Genomic DNA, 17476 nt, shown 5'->3' with positions numbered 1-17476 from the left:
GACCGGTCAAACAAAACAAATTGATTGTATAAGAAAACCGTTGGTAAAACACACTGTCCTACAGTCAAGGTAACATGCAATATCTTGACAGGTTTCATGCAGATGAAACAAACAAATAGAACAAGGCTGGCTCAGCAAGCAAACCAGATCCTGAATTATCTCATGTAAGAGACATTATTGTTCTTTGGCAAATTCTAGCTGTTTCCAAGTGCAAAACGGTGAATGAAGGCAGACACTGCATTACAGAAACTAGCACTACGCTGTAGCACTAGTCTCTTCTTTCCTCTTGCGGGCCCACCTTGGGCTAACCTCGATGAGCCGATGTGGCATAAGCTGCCGCTCCTTTCTAGTTAGCTTCTTGTAGTTGCTCACCCTGAGTTTGGCAATCTTTCCCTCTTCCTCGGCTGTAGCTTCTCTAACCACCACTGTCAATCTACACCTTGGTCGCACCATAACACCACAGCTCCCCTTGGCATGGTAAGACAGCCTCTTCAGGTAAAGTCCCTTTTCCACAAAGGCCTACTCTGCAGTTTTGAAAGGTTACAGGAAAGTACTTAGTTTATAATAAATATAGGGGATGGCACATGCTTTGTTTAAAAACCTTACCAACAATAAGCTTATCAGGATCCAATCCGTGGTTGTGGGCTGCATTTGCACGAGCAGAATGGATCACCTGCAGTAATTAGTACGATATAATACTGATGAAAGACGACTTTGGTCATTCTGACACTACGTACCAAGGGAAGCAGTTGAGCAGTCAAACGTTCACTAAAGAGGACCTGGTAAACAGTTTTGGCAACCCTTTTTAACTGTCACTTGCAGCTGCAACAAGGCATCTTCCACACACATACCTCGGATCAGCTTTGCTACTAGATTCACCTTCTTTGGGCTCTAAAACAGCCAAAAAGCTTAAGAAAATCAGAGATAAAAACATCTCTTAATGATATAAATTACAGTAAAAGTAACATGCGGTGTATCAATTGATGAAATTTGTGCAACCTCCTTCTCTGTTACCATATATGCTTAGTACTATTGTCAAGTGTTTTTAGTAATTCAAATTGAACCGAAGTTAAGCCATTAGTGCAGCTTCTAGAAACAGACACTCAGCAACATAGAATCAGCAACTTGCATCCCTGTGACCATTGAAAGGCTCGGGACAAAATGTTTTTGTTGTTGATGATGACATAACCACTGATACCTCATGAAGCCATATTTAGCTATTTCAAAGAACACAAAGTCTAAATGCAGCAAATTTATGATATTTTCCACATTAATAGATATGCCATCAGCAATATACTCACATAGCCAATAAATAGTTTCATGGAAAGATATAACTAGTACTACAGTGTTGTTACCTATTTGATATCTTTTTTATGGCTTGGACCTTTAGTCGCTTAACCACATCCCCCTTTTTGTCAATTTCTTCAGCGTCACCCAGTTGAGGTGTCAAAGGAGAAGAAATAGGAACCATAGCATCATCTGCAAGCAGTTCCTTGTAGTTGATATTCCCTGCAACTAAATGCCAAGTCCATATAAATAGTTAGCTAGAAACTTAATACAAAATGACAATGTAATTTTTGCCCCATACATAGAACATGCAGGAGATGCAAGCGAAGTGATGGGAATACCAATATGACACCCACCACATAACTGAACAATGACAAAAGTATTTTGTTAAGCATTTTCTGCTGGTATCAAACGGAAATGATTGCAAAGTTCAAATTAATTCTTATATAAAAGACATCTGGCTGCACCAGAAAGAGAAACACACATCCTTTAGTATGGCTGTTCCTTTCTTATTATCCTTACAAAATATATAGTCATAACCATATAAAGCAACATGAGACAAGTGAATTACAGCATTGCGGATCAGCTGATGTAAGTTTACTGGAATACTCCTTGAGGCAAAGGCTTGTACCCTGAATAAATTTGCACATTGACCTGCACTAATGCAACATAGTTAAGATTAGCTAAAAAATATTTCTGAACAAAGACGCATACTAAGGCCCTGTTTGGCACGGCTCCACTCCTAAACTCCAGCAACTCTATCAAAAAATTCAGCCAAACACCCCAACTCCAAAACTCTATGGAGTTGCCAACTCCATGGAGCTGTAGTGCAAATGGAGGTGGAGTTTTGGAGCACCTCTTTTGCTGCTCCAGAAACCTCTCTGTTGAACCTTCTCGTGGAGTTGGTCGGTAATTACCCACCAATGCCACTGGTTACACAAAAAAACGTTTCATTCTATCCTCCCTTCTATTCTCCCGAGCCCCACTCGCCGCCAGAGCCTTGCCCGTCGCCGCCCCCGTGGCCGGCCGGCCCCGCCGCCTGTCGTCGCCCGTCGCCCGTCGCCGCCCGCCGCCGCGCCCGTCGCCGCCCGCCGCCGCCCGTCGCCGCGCCCGTTGCCCGTCGCCGCCCGCCGCCCGTCTTCGCCCGTCGCCACCCGCCGCCCGTCGTTGCCGGCCGCCCGTCGCCGCCCGCCGCCCGTCGTCGCCCGTCGCCACCCACCCCGCCGCCTGTCGTCGCCCGTCGCCACCCGCCGCCCCGTCGCTACCCACCCTGCCGCTCGTGGAGGGTCTCCCGTGTGCGGCACAGTGCAGTGGAAAAAGGGGAAGAAGAAGATGGGATAGAGAGGATGACAAGTGGGGCCTTAATTGGGGGGCAACAATGGCAATCCACACTGAAATCGATCTTTTTTTGGAGCTGAGAGCACCCATCTAGCCAAACACCTCATTTTTGTTCTGGAGTTTTGGAGCGGAGCTGGCTCCACGTGGAGTTCTGGAGTGGAGCAGCTCCACCCAGAGTTGGAGCCATGCCAAACAGAGCCTAAGAAACTGTGAAATAAGCCAGCACTAGTACTTGATGGATAGATTGGAATAACATTTCACTTCTCGTGGAGAGATCGGTACCATTTGAAGCTATAAGGGTCATAGCACCCATATCAAATGGTGAAATAAGGACAAAGTTTATTTCAAAGCATCAACAATCCGAACAACAACTGACTAAATAAACAGAATCCGAAGGGGGAAAGCCTGATCCTTTGATATAGTTATTATCAGCCCAAACAGACACTATTAGCATCTTCAAATTACAGCAAGCCTAAGTTGCCGAGGGTTCAGATCGAAGCTAGGGTGGTATGAATACAAGAACATCATGAAGCACTAGAGTTAGAGGGAAATCACGCGCGCACCAAAACCGGACGGAGCATTTTCGCTGCTGCTACAGATGGCTGTGAGTACACCGCCATCGCGCCTCCCCACCGTCTTCGACGCCGCGCTAAGCCGACGAAGAACGGCGCGAGCACCAGCCACCCGCCAGCCTGCCATGCCCGATGATCGCCACGGGCCTCCGCGCCGCCGCCGCCGCCGCCGCCGCCTATCGAGTGAGAAAGGGAGAAGGAAGGTCACAAGAGGATGAGGACGGGATCCCGGTTGAGTTGGGCCCGTTGGCCGTTGCTTGTGTAGTTCTGTGGCCGGGTGGGCTCCTGCGGTGGGCCGAGCAAAGTTGCATGGCCTAAAATCTTCGGTGTGACTGTGTTTTTCTTTCAGCAGCTTTATCAAAAAAAAAACCATGAAGCTTCGGCCGTATTAGTAAAATAAGTAGTGCATAATATTTCAAATACCATTCATATATCCTATCATAAATCATGGATCAACGATGTGAGACTGAACAGCACTAAAGTTCACTTTTGACTCTATATCTAAATAAGATCATACTAACAACACTAAAATGCACTTTTAACCAATATAACCAAATAACCAGTGGCACCTACAGCTACTCTAGCTTGATTTTGTTTCTTATACCCGATCTTACCAGTACGCGGGCATGATTTTGTACCCACACCTATACCCATCAGTGCGGAACCTCTTGGTGCATACAACCACGGATCCAATTGTCATCCTTTGTACTTGCATCCATTGTTGGTCAATCTTCCACCGAGAAATTTTCTTGAAGTTTTATATTAGCGCAAACTCAAGAATCCTAAAATCTTAATGACGTGGTTGGCAAGCAACGTGAAAAGATATTAAAAATTAAAGGTGCAGATGAGGGAATAGTCCAAATATCTTGTTTGGTTTCCGATGAAATTAAGATTGAGAGTTTAAAGGAGGATTCTAATCCTCTATTTAGTCGTGTGTTTGAGAATGGAAATTATACCATATAAGTTAGGATGAATGGTCATCTTTCACTTAAATCATGATACCCTTCCAATTACCACTTCAGTAAGTTATTAGTGGGAATTGTCACTCTAAACTTCCACTTGTTCTTTGTCCCACCAAACAAACGAATAGATTTCTAGGTTTGTATAAAACTTTAATCCTCTCTCAACAATTATCTTAGAGAGCATCTGGTAACCACTTGGAAAGAGAGGAGGGAAATTATGGATATTAGTTGATAGAGAGAATTAAGGTGAGACTTTGATTTTTTAGTCCCAAACTCTTATTTGTTTGTGAAGGGAATTAAAATTGGGAGTTTAAAGAAGCAATATATATCCAATATTTTGTGACGGTAGTAGGAGTTTTGGTGAGGGTTGGGAAGAAGGTGGGTATGAAAGTTCAGAGGGTCAACTACCACCCATCATTTCGTTGGAGAAATGATAATTGGTTGGGGAATGTGTTTTGAGTGAAAGATAAATGCATTTGCATTTGCATTGCTTATTATGATATACGCTATAATTTTCCGATTTATAAACAAACTCCCATCCCATTCTCCTACTTACCTCCAACCAAACAACATTAATCAAATGATTCTACTCAGTTGGAGCAGACGAAGTAAAAAATGCATTCACAAAATTTAATATGATAAAAAAAGTTAAGAAAATGTTTTATTTAGTGAAAACCGCAGTAAATTACCGAGGGACGCCGGAATGCCGGATTGGGGTGATTGTGAGAAGAGAAAAACGGAAAGGAGCAGAACAGTTTTCGTGTGAGTGCTGAGTGCGTCTGCGTGCCTGCGCAAGCGCGAGCCTGATAAAGGCTTTCCACTCTCAGGGGCAGAGCGGCGCCTCCCTCCCCACACCGCGGCGCGAGAGGAAACCCTAGCCGCCCGTGATGTCGGACCCCCTCTACCCGTACTCCCGCGGCGCCTTGCCGGGCGGCGACGGCGCGCTGCCGCCGCCGCGGTACTCAGACCTTGAGGTCGACCTCATCGCGGCCCGTTACACCGGCACCCCGCCGCCCTACCCCTCCTCCGCCGACGTCAGCGCCTTCGATTCGCACGTCGGCGCTTTCGACTATGGCGTCGGTGCCTTCGACTCGCACGTCGGCGCTTTCGACTCTGGCGTGGGCGCCTTCGACTCGCACGTTGGCGCCTTCGACTCGCACGTTGGCGCCTTCGACTCGCACATCGGCGCCTTCGACTCGCGCGTTGGTGCTTTCGATTCGCGCTTCGGTGCGAGGCGATCCGCGGAAGGTGAGAGCTGCCATCTCCCCTGTTTCGGTTGGTGTAAGGCGTTTCCCAGTGTGCTCATCGGACAATGCTGGCCGATGTACGGGAGGGGCGTGGGCGATTTGTTTCCTGGTCGTGGTTACCGTGGTGTATGAACGTATGGCTGCTTTGTTAATCTGAAACTTACTACTGTAGTACGAATGTACGATGATCCATTGACCATTGGCAGTGGCATTTGGAGCATATGTTGGTAGGCTGTATATAAGTTATGGATCCTATGAATTATCGGTCAGGTGTTGTTAGCGTTAATGTAGCTCGTACTGATCTACTAAATATATAAAGTAATTACCAACAGTATATTATGCTTCGTGGAATTGCGAGGGTACATGAAACTTACATTGAAACACAGCAGAGAATAGAGAACGGCAGTAACTGCACAATTTAGTATCAGCAGTGCCATTACCTTCGACTTATATATACTGCTTGTCTCATAGCCTTATAGCCTCTCAGGTGTTGGGTTGTTTGAAAGTATTTATGTAAATGTTGTGTAGATTGTAGTTTCATGGATCTAAAGGGTCCTTTGCGAATGATCTGAGCAATTAAGGACAAGAGGATCACCAGCCTAGTTCTCTGAAGGTGCTTGAGTCGCGAAGCTTCTAAAGGAGTTCCAAAGTAGGCTGAGATCAGTTTTGTTTGCATTGAACTTTGTTTTAGTTTTGTCCTTTTCAAACATCTGACTATCTGAGACCTTTGTGTATGGAATAAGCTTAGAACAACAATGGTAATAATATTCGAACAGGGAAGAGCCTTGGTAATGCTAGGTAGTAACTGTACCAGAAAACAGAATACTGCGAGTTCAGACCTTTGGTCATGTGATTTTGAATCTAGTTTAGACCTTTGGGCGTGTGATTTTGAATTTGAAAAAGCTATCACATTTTTTCTATTGAATAAATCCAGGCCAATTTTGAGGTTAGCTACCAGCTATAAACGTACTTGATTATTGCTATTCTACTGTAACGAAACATAACAAGTTACACTATTGGAGTACTTCTAAAGTGAGTGATACCAAGAGGTTCTCAGACATAGCATTAGATCTAGGATTTTCCCTTATACTAGTATTACTTTTACATTGGATAGCTATGCTTTCATTCATGTAAGTACTTTGTGATTATTTTCAGTATATGGTTGCCTAATACAGATGGCTTATAAAGTTCTTTTGTATATGTACTATAGCTCTCTATCATCAATCTTTTATGGGAAGTCATAGTACTGTTGCCCAGAATGAGGCTTTATATTCACCAAATACTATGGCTAAACGCCCTAGGCTCGAAAGCAGCCTTCCTATATATCCACAACGACCAAGGGAAAAGGACTGTGCCTTCTATATGAGGACCAGAACCTGTAAGTATGGAGAGGCCTGCAAATTTGACCATCCACAATGGGTTCCAGAGGGTGGGGTTCCAAACTGGAAAGAGGTGACTATCTGTCATTATTATTTGTAGCAATCTATATATTTTATTATTTCAAATGTTAATTCTGGTATGTTTTTTTCGTGGTGCGTATCTTTACGGCTCTATCGTTTGAGAAAAAAAAAATCTTTATGGCTTTATCCATGTTATTTGCAAAACCATGCTTGCATTACTGTTAGTTGGGAATTAGGTATGGCCACATGAATAGAAGGTTACACAGGTAGCTGGCCTCTATTTCTGCATTGAAGTGTTAAACAGATGCATTGCAACAACACATTTTTTTTATAAAACAAACTAGATCATCTAGCTGCACTTTGCAGGGTAGCCATTCAATCATGGTCGAGAGAGCTCACGAGGATTTTCAAGATATTTTTTTTATAAAACAAGATAGATCATCTAGCTGCACCTGGCAGGGTAGCCTCTCGATGGTCGAGAGGGCCCGCGTGGATTTTCAAGATTTATTTTCTCTTAGCAAAGAATTTTTCACATAGACTCATAGAGTTGTTACCAATCCCTTGTGAGTAGTAGTATGCAAAGTGGGAACATATGGTTGGTAAAATACTTGGTTTGGATTTTTATGCACAATCATGAAAGCTGCAAAAGTGACTAAAGTATCCCCAAGTCAGCATTTATAGAATAGCATTGAAGCACCGCTCTTTGACGCATGGTCCCCAACTCGTAGTTTTTTGAAATATTGTACAGTGTTTGTTACTGAATATATATACTCTATACATTGCTTATTTTCTACAGTAATCTAGGTTGAGATTGAAGTAATGCCTACGCCAATGCTATGCCACTAGCAAATGTTTACTAATCAACAATCTAAGGATGCATTTGGTGCTGTGCTTGTCTTTAAGTTAACTTCCATTTCACTTTTTTTTTGTATATTGAGCTATTCGCGTTCTCTCTCCCTCTCTAGTACTGTTGTTGGTGACCTGTACGGCGAAGAAGCCAAGTTCTTACCATAGTTCAGTCAAGCCTACTTCTGTGTAGGCTTGTCCATATTTTGATTTATAATGTTCTATTTTTAAAAAGGAAAAAAGAACTTTTGTCCCTCTATTCTCTTCGACAAAAGGAGATGTCTCTGTTTAATTCACGAATAAAAAGATTAATATAGTTTGTATCATGTTCTGAAATTCCTCACTTGAGTGTGTGGTGTGCCTGTGTATGATTGTGTGCGTGTGTATGTACTCTTCCTTGCGGAGGGGTACATATAATCTGTCCAATGCTCTCTTTCTTTAATACGGAGATATGCTGCTCTTCTGGATGTTCTAGAAAAATAAAATAAACTTGCCAAAAACAGTGAGAGTGGGCAGGGGTGGGAGGGAAGGAGAAGAGAGAAAGACCGGCCAGGAAATCTTTACTCAGCAGGGCCAATCGACCTATGTTTCCCCTGTCCCTGCCGGCTTCAGTGGTCGTCGATTTGGATGGGGCAGTGGCGATGCTTGATCTGGACAGGGACGGTGGCAGGAGTTGTTATAGGCATGGCAGATTTGCTACAGCTCCCTCTCTCTGTGTTCGATTGCTGCTGGCGACACGCTATAGCGTCGTTGCTGCTAGCAATTTGCCCAATTGGGATGGGTGGATCGCAAGGCTTGGATTATCTCTTTCTCAGAATAGGTGCATGAGTTAGGATTCTTAGAAAGGGTGGTGGGCTGGACTAGTTTAGGAAAGCCCAGTCTTCCCTCTATTTTCTATATTAATTTTCTTTTCTCTTGACAAGTGAGCATGTGTACCATCATGTATGGAATCTCCTTGCCTAAGCACCTTATTGCTGTAAGAGCCATGGTACACTACTCCTACCATGTGTATTCCTCCAACTCCATGTTGCTGTTTTATTTCCTTCTGAATTGCATGCCTTGGCTTTATTCCTCACCATTGTGCTGCAGAACATTGACTCAAAATCATTACATGCCATCCATTGTCTTTTTGTCACTTTTGGTTCAACATGACCTGGTTCCAGTCTATGCATTTATTCTAGCTTCATCATGCTGGACAAGTGACTCCTTGTGCATTTGCATCTGCACTACAAAGCTGCGTGCCTGTGCCTTGCTCTCACTACTACAATTCTTGCTGTCGCTTCCATTAAACAATGTTTAACTAATACTTAATCAGCTGAAGTGCTGATAAACATTGACAAAAGCAACTATTTATGTGGGGGCATGCCTAGTAGCTAAAAACAGTCGCACTTTCATGGGAATGCTGTTTCTGGAGTCACTTTTTGAAATTTCCTTGACTATTACTTGGTTTCCCTTTCCATATTTATTTGGTGCCTTCTGGAATAATCACCATAATTTTATGTAATTGTGCCTTCTGTCTTGTAATCCTCTGAATGATTTTTTTCCTGGATTACTTTTGCAGGTCCCAAACGTTGAAGATTATTATCCTGAGCGACCAGGGGAACCTGATTGTCCTGTAAGCAATTCATATTCTTGTTTTAGAATCTGTTTGATTTGATATTCATAATATTGTTCTTGACTTTGCAGTATCTCGTGAAGTCTAATACATGTAGATTTAAATCCAGATGCAAGTTCAACCATCCAAAGGAAAAGGTGAATGCACTAGAGGCTGGAACAGACAATGAAGTAAGTTAATTATTTTTGTTGACTAGCCTATTAGATTTTTTTAATCCTCCATGATGAAGTCTCAATGACTCTGCTTTCCTGAAATACAGCATTCTCTAATCGCCGATAGCGCCATCTTACCAGTGAGGCCTTCTGAGCCTGTTTGTTCCGTAAGATCTACCTTTGCATCTTTTATTATCATCAATTATCTTTATTGTTTTCATTGTGCAATGCTTAAGTGTCCTTCATTTCAGTTCTATGCAAAAACAGGCAAATGCAAATTTGGTGCAAATTGCAAGTTCAATCACCCAATGCCATCCGTGATTGCAAAGGAAACCATATATACAGCAACAACTGATGCAGCAGCACACATTGGTGCAGCTGATGATCTGGTTCCAGCAAAGATGCATGCACCAACTGCCCCATCTGAGGCACATAACCCAAAGGGGCTTCCTATAAGACCAGTATGTGTTTACCAAGTGGTGTTTTACTTTAGCTAGAGCAGTAAACTTTATTTCTGTACCTGTCTTATGGTGGCACTAGATACAGTAAGTTCCGGTTTTATTCATGTTTTTCATTTGGAAACCGTATCAATAAGTCTGTTGCAAAATATGCAGTAAAGTAACAAGGTAAAACATGCTCTATGCCTACTGGAGATTCTGTCGGTAATCCAGGCTCGGTTTAGAGGTTTTGATGAGTGCAAATTGTTATCTCTCTACAACTCTCCTTGTTCTTAGTTCTCTCAAAGTACCGTCTGCTAGAGTATCTTTTCACATGTCACTAAACTAAAGTTTAATACTACATTTTACATTGACTACCCAAGTAGCTTGTATTGCTTAATACCTCTTCTCCCATATTGCAGGGTGAAGTGGACTGCTCGTTTTATATGAAGACAGGCAGGTACCTTCTTCTCCAACAGGATCACTAATTCACCATCTTAGTTGCCTTTGCCTCTTCCGAATAAAAGTTTGGAGGGATCTGACTGTTTTTCCTGCTGTGCTTTTACAGCTGCAAATATGGTTCTATTTGTCGCTTCAACCATCCTTATCGGCCAGGTTCATTTTTTTCATAACTAATCATTTGCTCAAGTTAAGCTATGGGTCATTTTGTTCTGTTTTTGTTGTGTTACTGTCGGGAGGATAGAGAAAAACCATGAGGAGCTCACTCTAATCAATGTCATAACTTAGCCTGCAATGTATTGGCTTGACCCTGTTGAACAGAAGCCTTGCCATGTACAGATCATGCTGAAAGCAAAAGCTTGCACTGACATTAAGTTAGAGGTTCTAGAAAGTCTTAATAGTATAGAAAAGACAGAACCGGAACTTCTGATATTATATGTTCTGTTGTGAGGTTATGATAAAAACACATGAAGTTATGCTAGGAACACTTCAAAATTTTGCTTAAGTGTCTGTTACTCATTAGCTTAGGTTTTGTGGACACTGACAGTCTCTTGCGGTTGTGGCCATTTTCATCTAGCTGCTTTTGGTTGTCATGATAAAACATCTTGACCTTATACCACAAAATTTCAGACAGCGATTACAAGATAATTTTTCATTCCATTTTCGATGTTTAGACTGGTACTTATCAACTTCAATGTCACAGCAGCATTAGTGCTTCAATTGCATGGCATCCAATTTTGATGCAACTTTTTACACATCTGGAATCGTTGTTATACCCTTTTTTTTTTCTGATATTGTTTTGTGCCATGCACAGTTGTGGATATAGCATTGATAGCTCCACTGGTTCAAACTACTCTTCCTACTCCAGCACCCATTATCTCGGCGCCGATGTTAAACCCGGCTACAAATGTTCTGCAAAGCTTTGATTTTCATGTGACTCATGTGCCGGTAAGTGTAGACTAAGAATCTAAAAATGGCAAAGTGGTGCTGTATGTTCCATACAGGGCTACTGTATAGCCTATAAGAATCTAAAAATGACCTAGTGCAGACTAAGATATGCTTTCTTTTTGTAAAACACAGATTGAACCTGTGCCAATATATCCTCAGAGACCTGGAGAGACTGTTTGTGATGTATGTGGCATGACCATCTCCTTAAATGTCTAATTCAGTTCATCTATGTGCTTGATTTATTGTGCTTATTTGAGCTTTTTGTCCTTTTCTCATTTTGGTGTATTGCAGTTTTACATGAAGACAGGATTTTGCAAGTATTCTCAGAAATGCAAGTTTCACCATCCTATGAACCGCTCTGAACCTGGTGCCAACGGAAACTGGGATCCTGAGCAGCCTGTGACACTTACTCTTGCTGGCCTTCCAAGGAGAGAGGTAACGTTGCTAGACTATATTACAGCATCAATTGTTGTGACCTCTATGTTCATTCTCACCGGAAAGAAAGCTTTTGTGTTGTACGCTGGTTCTCAGCTGGGACTTCTAATGTTAACTCAAACTGACGCTTCACTGGTGCCTACGCAGGGCGCCGAGGCCTGTGCCTTCTACATGAGGTCTGGCACGTGCAGGTATGGCGCGCACTGCAAGTTCGACCACCCTCCCCCACAGGAGGCTATTGCCAAGCTGCAGGCAGCCGGAAAAGAAGATGAGGAGAAGAAAGAAGGTGAAGCAAAGGAAGGGAGCGTCGTCCCGTGATTGCCACCTGCCTCGGACTTGTAATACATAGCGAAACGCGCTGTCGGGTTGATGGTTGTCTGGGTCTTGATGGGCTTCTGAGCTGTGAAGTTTGAGTACCACCGGAAGAAGAGTCTATCGGAGCAGTGCTGGTGGTGCTAGCGAGTTACCTTCGTTTGTTGCCGTAGATAACAGTAACCTGGCACATAATGGTCATGTTGCCATATTGCAGCAACGCATTCTTTGGCTTTGCCACTACGCACCTGTGCTTCGTTGTACGCATTGCCCGGCCGTACGTAACTTCGCATTGAAGAGCATTCTTTGGCTCTGCCTGAGTATGAGGGCACTGTAGCTGCATTGCAGAGATGGTGAGGGCCGGACCTGGAGCTGCCAGAGGCCAGATCGATGCCATGCCGAGGTGCCCAGCGCACTCACACCGTGCTGCGCGTCTCGTACACGCGTAGGGCGGCCGTGTCCGGTTGGCTCCATGTGGCGCTCTGAAGGCTGCACGGCTGAGTAGGGTAATGGCCTGATGATGGGCAGGAGGCGGCTCAGAATGCGCTGCGGTCAAAATTAAATCGGCAGCAGCCCGCTGGGTTTTGCCTGATTGTCGCGTCCTCCGCTGGGTGTGGCGCCTGCTGTTGCCACTGTGTGCTTCGTCACATCTCGCTTGCTCAGGCTGGTCCTTGATCCTAAAGGCCACTGCATTTCTGCCAAAAGGATGCAGCAATACCCTCATCCATCTGAATCGAGAGCGTCTGTAATGCTTTGAATCAATCTCATTAACCTACAACTACAAAATTCAAGATCAGTTTCACATTAACTGCCTTTGGTTTCAAGTTTCCCAAATCGTGTATGTAGCAGTAGCATTTTTCTCAAGACATGATTCGTTCCGATATTAGGGGAGTGCTAACGGTAAATTCTTGTGTCCAAATATTAGGGGAGTGCAAGTGCAACTTAGGTGAAAACACATCATTTGAGAAGGGCGGAAACACATCGTTTGAGAAGGGTGGAAACGCCAAGAATACTGAAAAATTTTCAGATTAAATTAAACAAAAGTAATCTTTGAAAGGAAAAAAAGAATAAAGCATTGTTACAGCTGTATGCGGTGTCATGTTGTTTATCCGTGTGAAGTTTCAAAAGAAAACTGGATCCCACATGGGACATAAGAAAAAGAAGAGACAAATTCAAACTCATAAGAAAAAGAAGAGACAAATTCAAACTATAGCACTCAGACGGCATTGTTTACATCTTTAATAGCCTACATACTTCATCGAATATCTTTTAATTGGATCTTAATAGCCCACATGCTTCATCGAATATCTTTTAATTGGTGTTTTCGACCTGAGGTGCAACCTTCCAAATGATGGTTTGCATCGCTTACCGTTCTACTACTGACCAGTTCAGGTTTCAACGAAACGCACGAAGCAGTAACAAAGGCTACTGGTACATGGGGCACAAGAAAACACACGCTTGCTTTAAAAATTGAGAGCTGCTTATTGGCGCATCAAATGTGAACCCTGGGGATTTATAACATTTTTACATGGCTCCAGACAATATGGGTCAACGAAAAATACTGTATGACAACAATGCACGTTGATGTGGGAGGTTAGCATGGATGGAGCAAACCGAGCCACATTAAATGAAACCGTCTATTGAGAACAGACCCCAAAACCACTGAAACAAACATTGGCTGGAGCAGCCTTTTTTCTGCTTCGGTTGCCAAATACACCCCCAAGATTATACACACATGGGCAAATATATCATAGCCAGACTCGCTTGGACCTTCTTAGTGTAACGCCAATCATTTACACATTTCACCTCTTCATTGGGAACCTGCAGGTTTTCAGTTCAGTTAATAATGAACAAACAGTAACATAGACACATGCAAAACAGAAAGTCAGAAACCAAACGTCCAAATTTCTTCTCTATTCCATACACCATAAACATGAACAACTGAACTCTAAATTCCAAGCAAATTCTGCAAATAGTTGATTTTCCAAATTACAATAACCTTTGAGTAATAAACGGCCAAATGAAAATGGAGGCAAACTAATGTGGACTCAATAAGTTTTTTCATACACAGGACAACTTATATGAAACTAGGTTCCCAGCCCATTAGAACTTTCAAACTTTACAATCAACAATGGGTCAGACAAAATTGGCATTTCAATTCTAAGGAGCATTAGTAATATTGGACAACTGGATGGATATAATTTCTCCATTAAGCATATGCCTCTTTATTTGAGAAGTCCATCAAACAGAGAACTGTCATGCACATGTTTCCAGCATTCAACTTGCCTCATCAGAACTGCTGACCTCTCTTTCTCAGGCCAGTATCCTAACAGCATTATTTCAAAAACTATCCTAACAGCAACTGTAAAGTACTAGATGGTTTCATTGTACAGTACTCCAAGTGACAGAACATTCCTACCATCCTAATGCATTAGGATATCTTTGGAGCTACAACAGCAACTGAACAATCAAAGATTTATAAAATATTCAAGGAATAAACACAGCGTAAGTATATTTAACAACTAGCTACTTTATGCACATTTCGACATCAGACCATTAACAAAGTAGTACCATTGATCAATATACAACCGGTTGACCACTTTGCATAGCTAACAGGTAGTGGTGAAACAATCCCGTGAAAGCAACAAGAGGTAGAAATGGATCAAACACTAACCTGATCACAACGCCATTTCAGCTTGCAGTGCAGCAAGCTCATCATCTTCAGCTGTAGCTTTCTGTGGAGCAGGGCGAGCTGGTTGCTTGGTAGGGACATGCACTGGATGCACAGGAGGAGCTGCAACAGGCTCCAGAAGCTGAGATTCCAACTCTGCTCCCTCCAGTTCTTCAAGTTCCGCTTCCAGTTCATCCTGTAAGTTTTTTGGTGCAATAGGTGATAAGTACATCAGAGAAAACAATGTGATGCAATGTTGTAAAATTAAATGATTATAGTGAATTACCTCATCAAAATCAGCAGAAGCTCCAAGAGGAGCTGATAAAGCATCTTGAATTTGTTTCATGTTTTCTGTCTGTTCATTAATTTCATCCATAGTCTTGTCAACATCATCAATATTTCTGCAGGGGCATGGTAAATAATCATTTAGATACCTTCAACGATTATGTGGGAAAACCCTCAAATAGACTCAAAACTAATACTAACGTTGCTTTTTGCATTGCTTTCATAGCTGCAGCTCCAGTCCTCAATGCATCGACAGTCTCTGTTGTAGCTTTAGCTGCTTCTAACATGATCATCTGTATAAGGTGTTATATAGTTAGCACACATAATATATAGTAAACAAAAGTTCCAAATGTTTGAATAGGACTATTAACCTGATCATGGATTCTCAACTGGAAATTTCCAAGCTGCTCAATTTGTTGCTCATAAAGTTTTTTCCTCTTCAAGGACTGGATAGCAGCTGTTAAGAGCAAGAATTATTCGCATTAGCACAATCTTCTATAAATCTAGTTTTCATCGCATAAAAAAGGAAGTTAGTGACATTTTAATATAATCAATAATAGTTTAAATGAAAGCAAAATAATAAGAAGTAAAAGATACAGTGAATATAAGCTGTATTGGCTAATAATAAGATGCATATCATGAGGTCTGTGAATAAAAATGGTGAAGATTGATCCAGAAATAATGCTATATGCAAATTGCATACTATGTACCTCAAGTACAATGCAGGTACATACAAACCTAAATTTGATTTGATAGAACGCAATTCAACATGATGACACGATCATATTAACAACAATAAGCATAAAACTGTGTCCAAAGGAATACACACATTTGTTGATCCAATGTATATGCACCAAAAGAAATTTATTTTGATACTTTTTAAGTTTACAGCACAACACATGTACAGAGCAAATTTAGGTGCACTAACGAAAGTATATATTACAAATGGCAATACGATGATTTGACTCATACCTCTTTTATTCTTTGCTTTCGAGAATTCCTTGGCCCTCTCTAGCTCGGCAGCCGCTTTTTTCTCCAGCACCTTTTCTTTCTTCTCCAGCATATCGAGAGTCTGAATATAGATAAAGTCAGCTTTTAGAACCTCTAATTCACTATTGTATAGGCATTAAGATCTGCCATATTGTCAGTTAGTGCAATAGTTGGCTAAACATATAAAGACCTAAAGACCCCTATCCCTTCCTAAGAGGTAAATGTTAGAAGTTGTGTCGCAAATACATTGAAACAAAGAATGATCAACCTATCATGGAGTCGATCATATACAAAATGAACCTTAACAATTCAATACAAAATGAAGGATACTCTTAGGTTACAATCATATGTAGGCTACCGTAATTACGAAAAAAATGATCAATACACATATGAAAGCAATCGGATGTCATGGAATAGAAGGAAAAAAAGGTCACCTCATTTAACTTGTCCAGAGTGGCCAACGCATTAGAGTTGGCCTGCTCCTTGGGCTTCCCAAAGATCCTGTTGAACATGGACATGGCTGCGCTCGCAACCGAAACTCAAAACACCTGCGAGGCAAAGCAACAGCGGGCAACATGACATCATTCACAGGCCAATTCGAGAAACTCAGAAGTAGCAACAGCGAGCACCACCCGACTAAAGTGATAAAGCGTGAGCGCGCACCCGGGGGCCCCCGACACTATGCTACCCCGACGCGCGAAAACCCCTAGTGTGGAAGCGGGCGCGATCCGAGCAGAGAACGCGGACCAATCGATCGCGATGAACTAATCCAGATATAAGGGCGCGCGCGCGGATCGCCAGTCCACCCCTCTACTCTCAAATCGCGGGGCGGCAACGATCTGAGCGTGGTGGATCTAGCCGGAGAGGGAGGAGAGAGAGCGAGGAGGCTTACCGGATTCGACGCCGGCGGAAGCGGCGGCGGCGGCGGCCACTGGATTGGGCGGGCGCGACTCGAGAGGGGACAGGAGGAATCTGGTTGGAAGGCGGCTCTGGGTGGGGTGAGTTGGGATCGATGGGGAAGATTTGGTCTAGGTTTTTGATGATTGGGGGAGGGGAAGGAGGAGGAGACGAGTTGGAGTTGGATGGAGACGACCGCGTACGCACACAACCGCGGAAGGTGACCGGGCGAAGCAAACGGAAACACGGTTGCCGTTGGGATTTTTTTTTTCTGTTTTTCTTTTTCCGTCTCTGAGTCTGAGATGGATTTTGGATTGGGCGGGCCCGTTTTGGGCTGTAAATAGTCGTGTGTGTAGGTAGATTGAGCGATGGGCCCAAATTTTTTCTTCAAATGTAACTTCTGAAAAAGGTAGTGATGGAGTTTTTCTTGCTGTTGCAATTTTTTTTTAAAAAATATCAATCAAAGATTCGATCCTACGCTCGTCGCCACCTCGGTCCCCTCTTCCGTCCCTCCGGCGGCCTCGTCGGTAGGTTGATGAGTGGGGACCTATCTTCTTCACAGATCTAGTCTTATCTTTTTTTCTTTTAGGGTTGATTCTCTAGCAATATTGTCGAGGTGGTGG

The 17476-nt window shown here is 42.9% G+C and overlaps 2 protein-coding genes and 1 pseudogene across 2 annotated transcripts; 1 reads left to right on the top strand and 2 right to left on the bottom strand.

Moving 5' to 3' along the window:
* On the bottom strand, nucleotides 1–3245 carry LOC101769231 (annotated as a pseudogene).
* A 1670-nt stretch (nucleotides 3246–4915) lies between these two features.
* LOC101768560 (zinc finger CCCH domain-containing protein 8) lies at nucleotides 4916–12257 on the top strand. The gene is made up of 12 exons (XM_004969114.3): nucleotides 4916–5407; nucleotides 6617–6858; nucleotides 9214–9267; nucleotides 9339–9437; nucleotides 9527–9586; nucleotides 9671–9880; nucleotides 10279–10316; nucleotides 10425–10471; nucleotides 11130–11263; nucleotides 11396–11446; nucleotides 11555–11698; nucleotides 11846–12257. Exons 1-12 carry the CDS (start codon nucleotides 5047–5049, stop codon nucleotides 12014–12016), a joined length of 1611 nt encoding a protein of 536 aa, XP_004969171.1. The 5' UTR covers nucleotides 4916–5046; the 3' UTR covers nucleotides 12017–12257.
* Nucleotides 12258–13468: 1211 nt separating this feature from the next.
* On the bottom strand, nucleotides 13469–17074 carry LOC101768151 (vacuolar protein sorting-associated protein 32 homolog 2). The gene is made up of 8 exons (XM_004969112.4): nucleotides 16849–17074; nucleotides 16391–16504; nucleotides 15939–16038; nucleotides 15338–15423; nucleotides 15168–15259; nucleotides 14968–15082; nucleotides 14685–14877; nucleotides 13469–13831 (listed from the first exon to the last, which is right to left on the bottom strand). The coding sequence occupies exons 2-7, from the start codon at nucleotides 16472–16474 to the stop codon at nucleotides 14689–14691; spliced, it is 666 nt and encodes a 221-aa protein (XP_004969169.1). The 5' UTR covers nucleotides 16475–16504; nucleotides 16849–17074; the 3' UTR covers nucleotides 13469–13831; nucleotides 14685–14688.
* Nucleotides 17075–17476: the final 402 nt, after the last annotated feature.

Source organism: Setaria italica, chromosome V (genome assembly GCF_000263155.2).
Source record: "Setaria italica strain Yugu1 chromosome V, Setaria_italica_v2.0, whole genome shotgun sequence".
NCBI lineage: Eukaryota > Viridiplantae > Streptophyta > Magnoliopsida > Poales > Poaceae > Setaria > Setaria italica.
Note: the sequence above shows the minus strand (reverse complement) of the source record. Positions and strands in the feature narration are given on the sequence as shown.

What these genes read in the sequence shown, in the direction of transcription:
- LOC101768151 (XM_004969112.4), bottom strand. Translation starts at nt 16,474, where the DNA reads ATGTCCATGTTCAACAGGATCTTTGGGAAGCCCAAGGAGCAGGCCAAC. An exon ending in GAAAGCAAAGAATAAAAGAG is followed by an intron (nt 15,424 to 15,938) that starts GTATGAGTCAAA and finishes TGCTCTTAACAG; the next exon opens with CTGCTATCCAGTCCTTGAAG. An exon ending in CTTCTGCTGATTTTGATGAG is followed by an intron (nt 14,878 to 14,967) that starts GTAATTCACTAT and finishes AAAAACTTACAG; the next exon opens with GATGAACTGGAAGCGGAACT.
- LOC101768560 (XM_004969114.3), top strand. Translation starts at nt 5,047, where the DNA reads ATGTCGGACCCCCTCTACCCGTACTCCCGCGGCGCCTTGCCGGGCGGC. An exon ending in AGGCTGGAACAGACAATGAA is followed by an intron (nt 9,438 to 9,526) that starts GTAAGTTAATTA and finishes CCTGAAATACAG; the next exon opens with CATTCTCTAATCGCCGATAG. An exon ending in CTGGAGAGACTGTTTGTGAT is followed by an intron (nt 11,447 to 11,554) that starts GTATGTGGCATG and finishes GGTGTATTGCAG; the next exon opens with TTTTACATGAAGACAGGATT.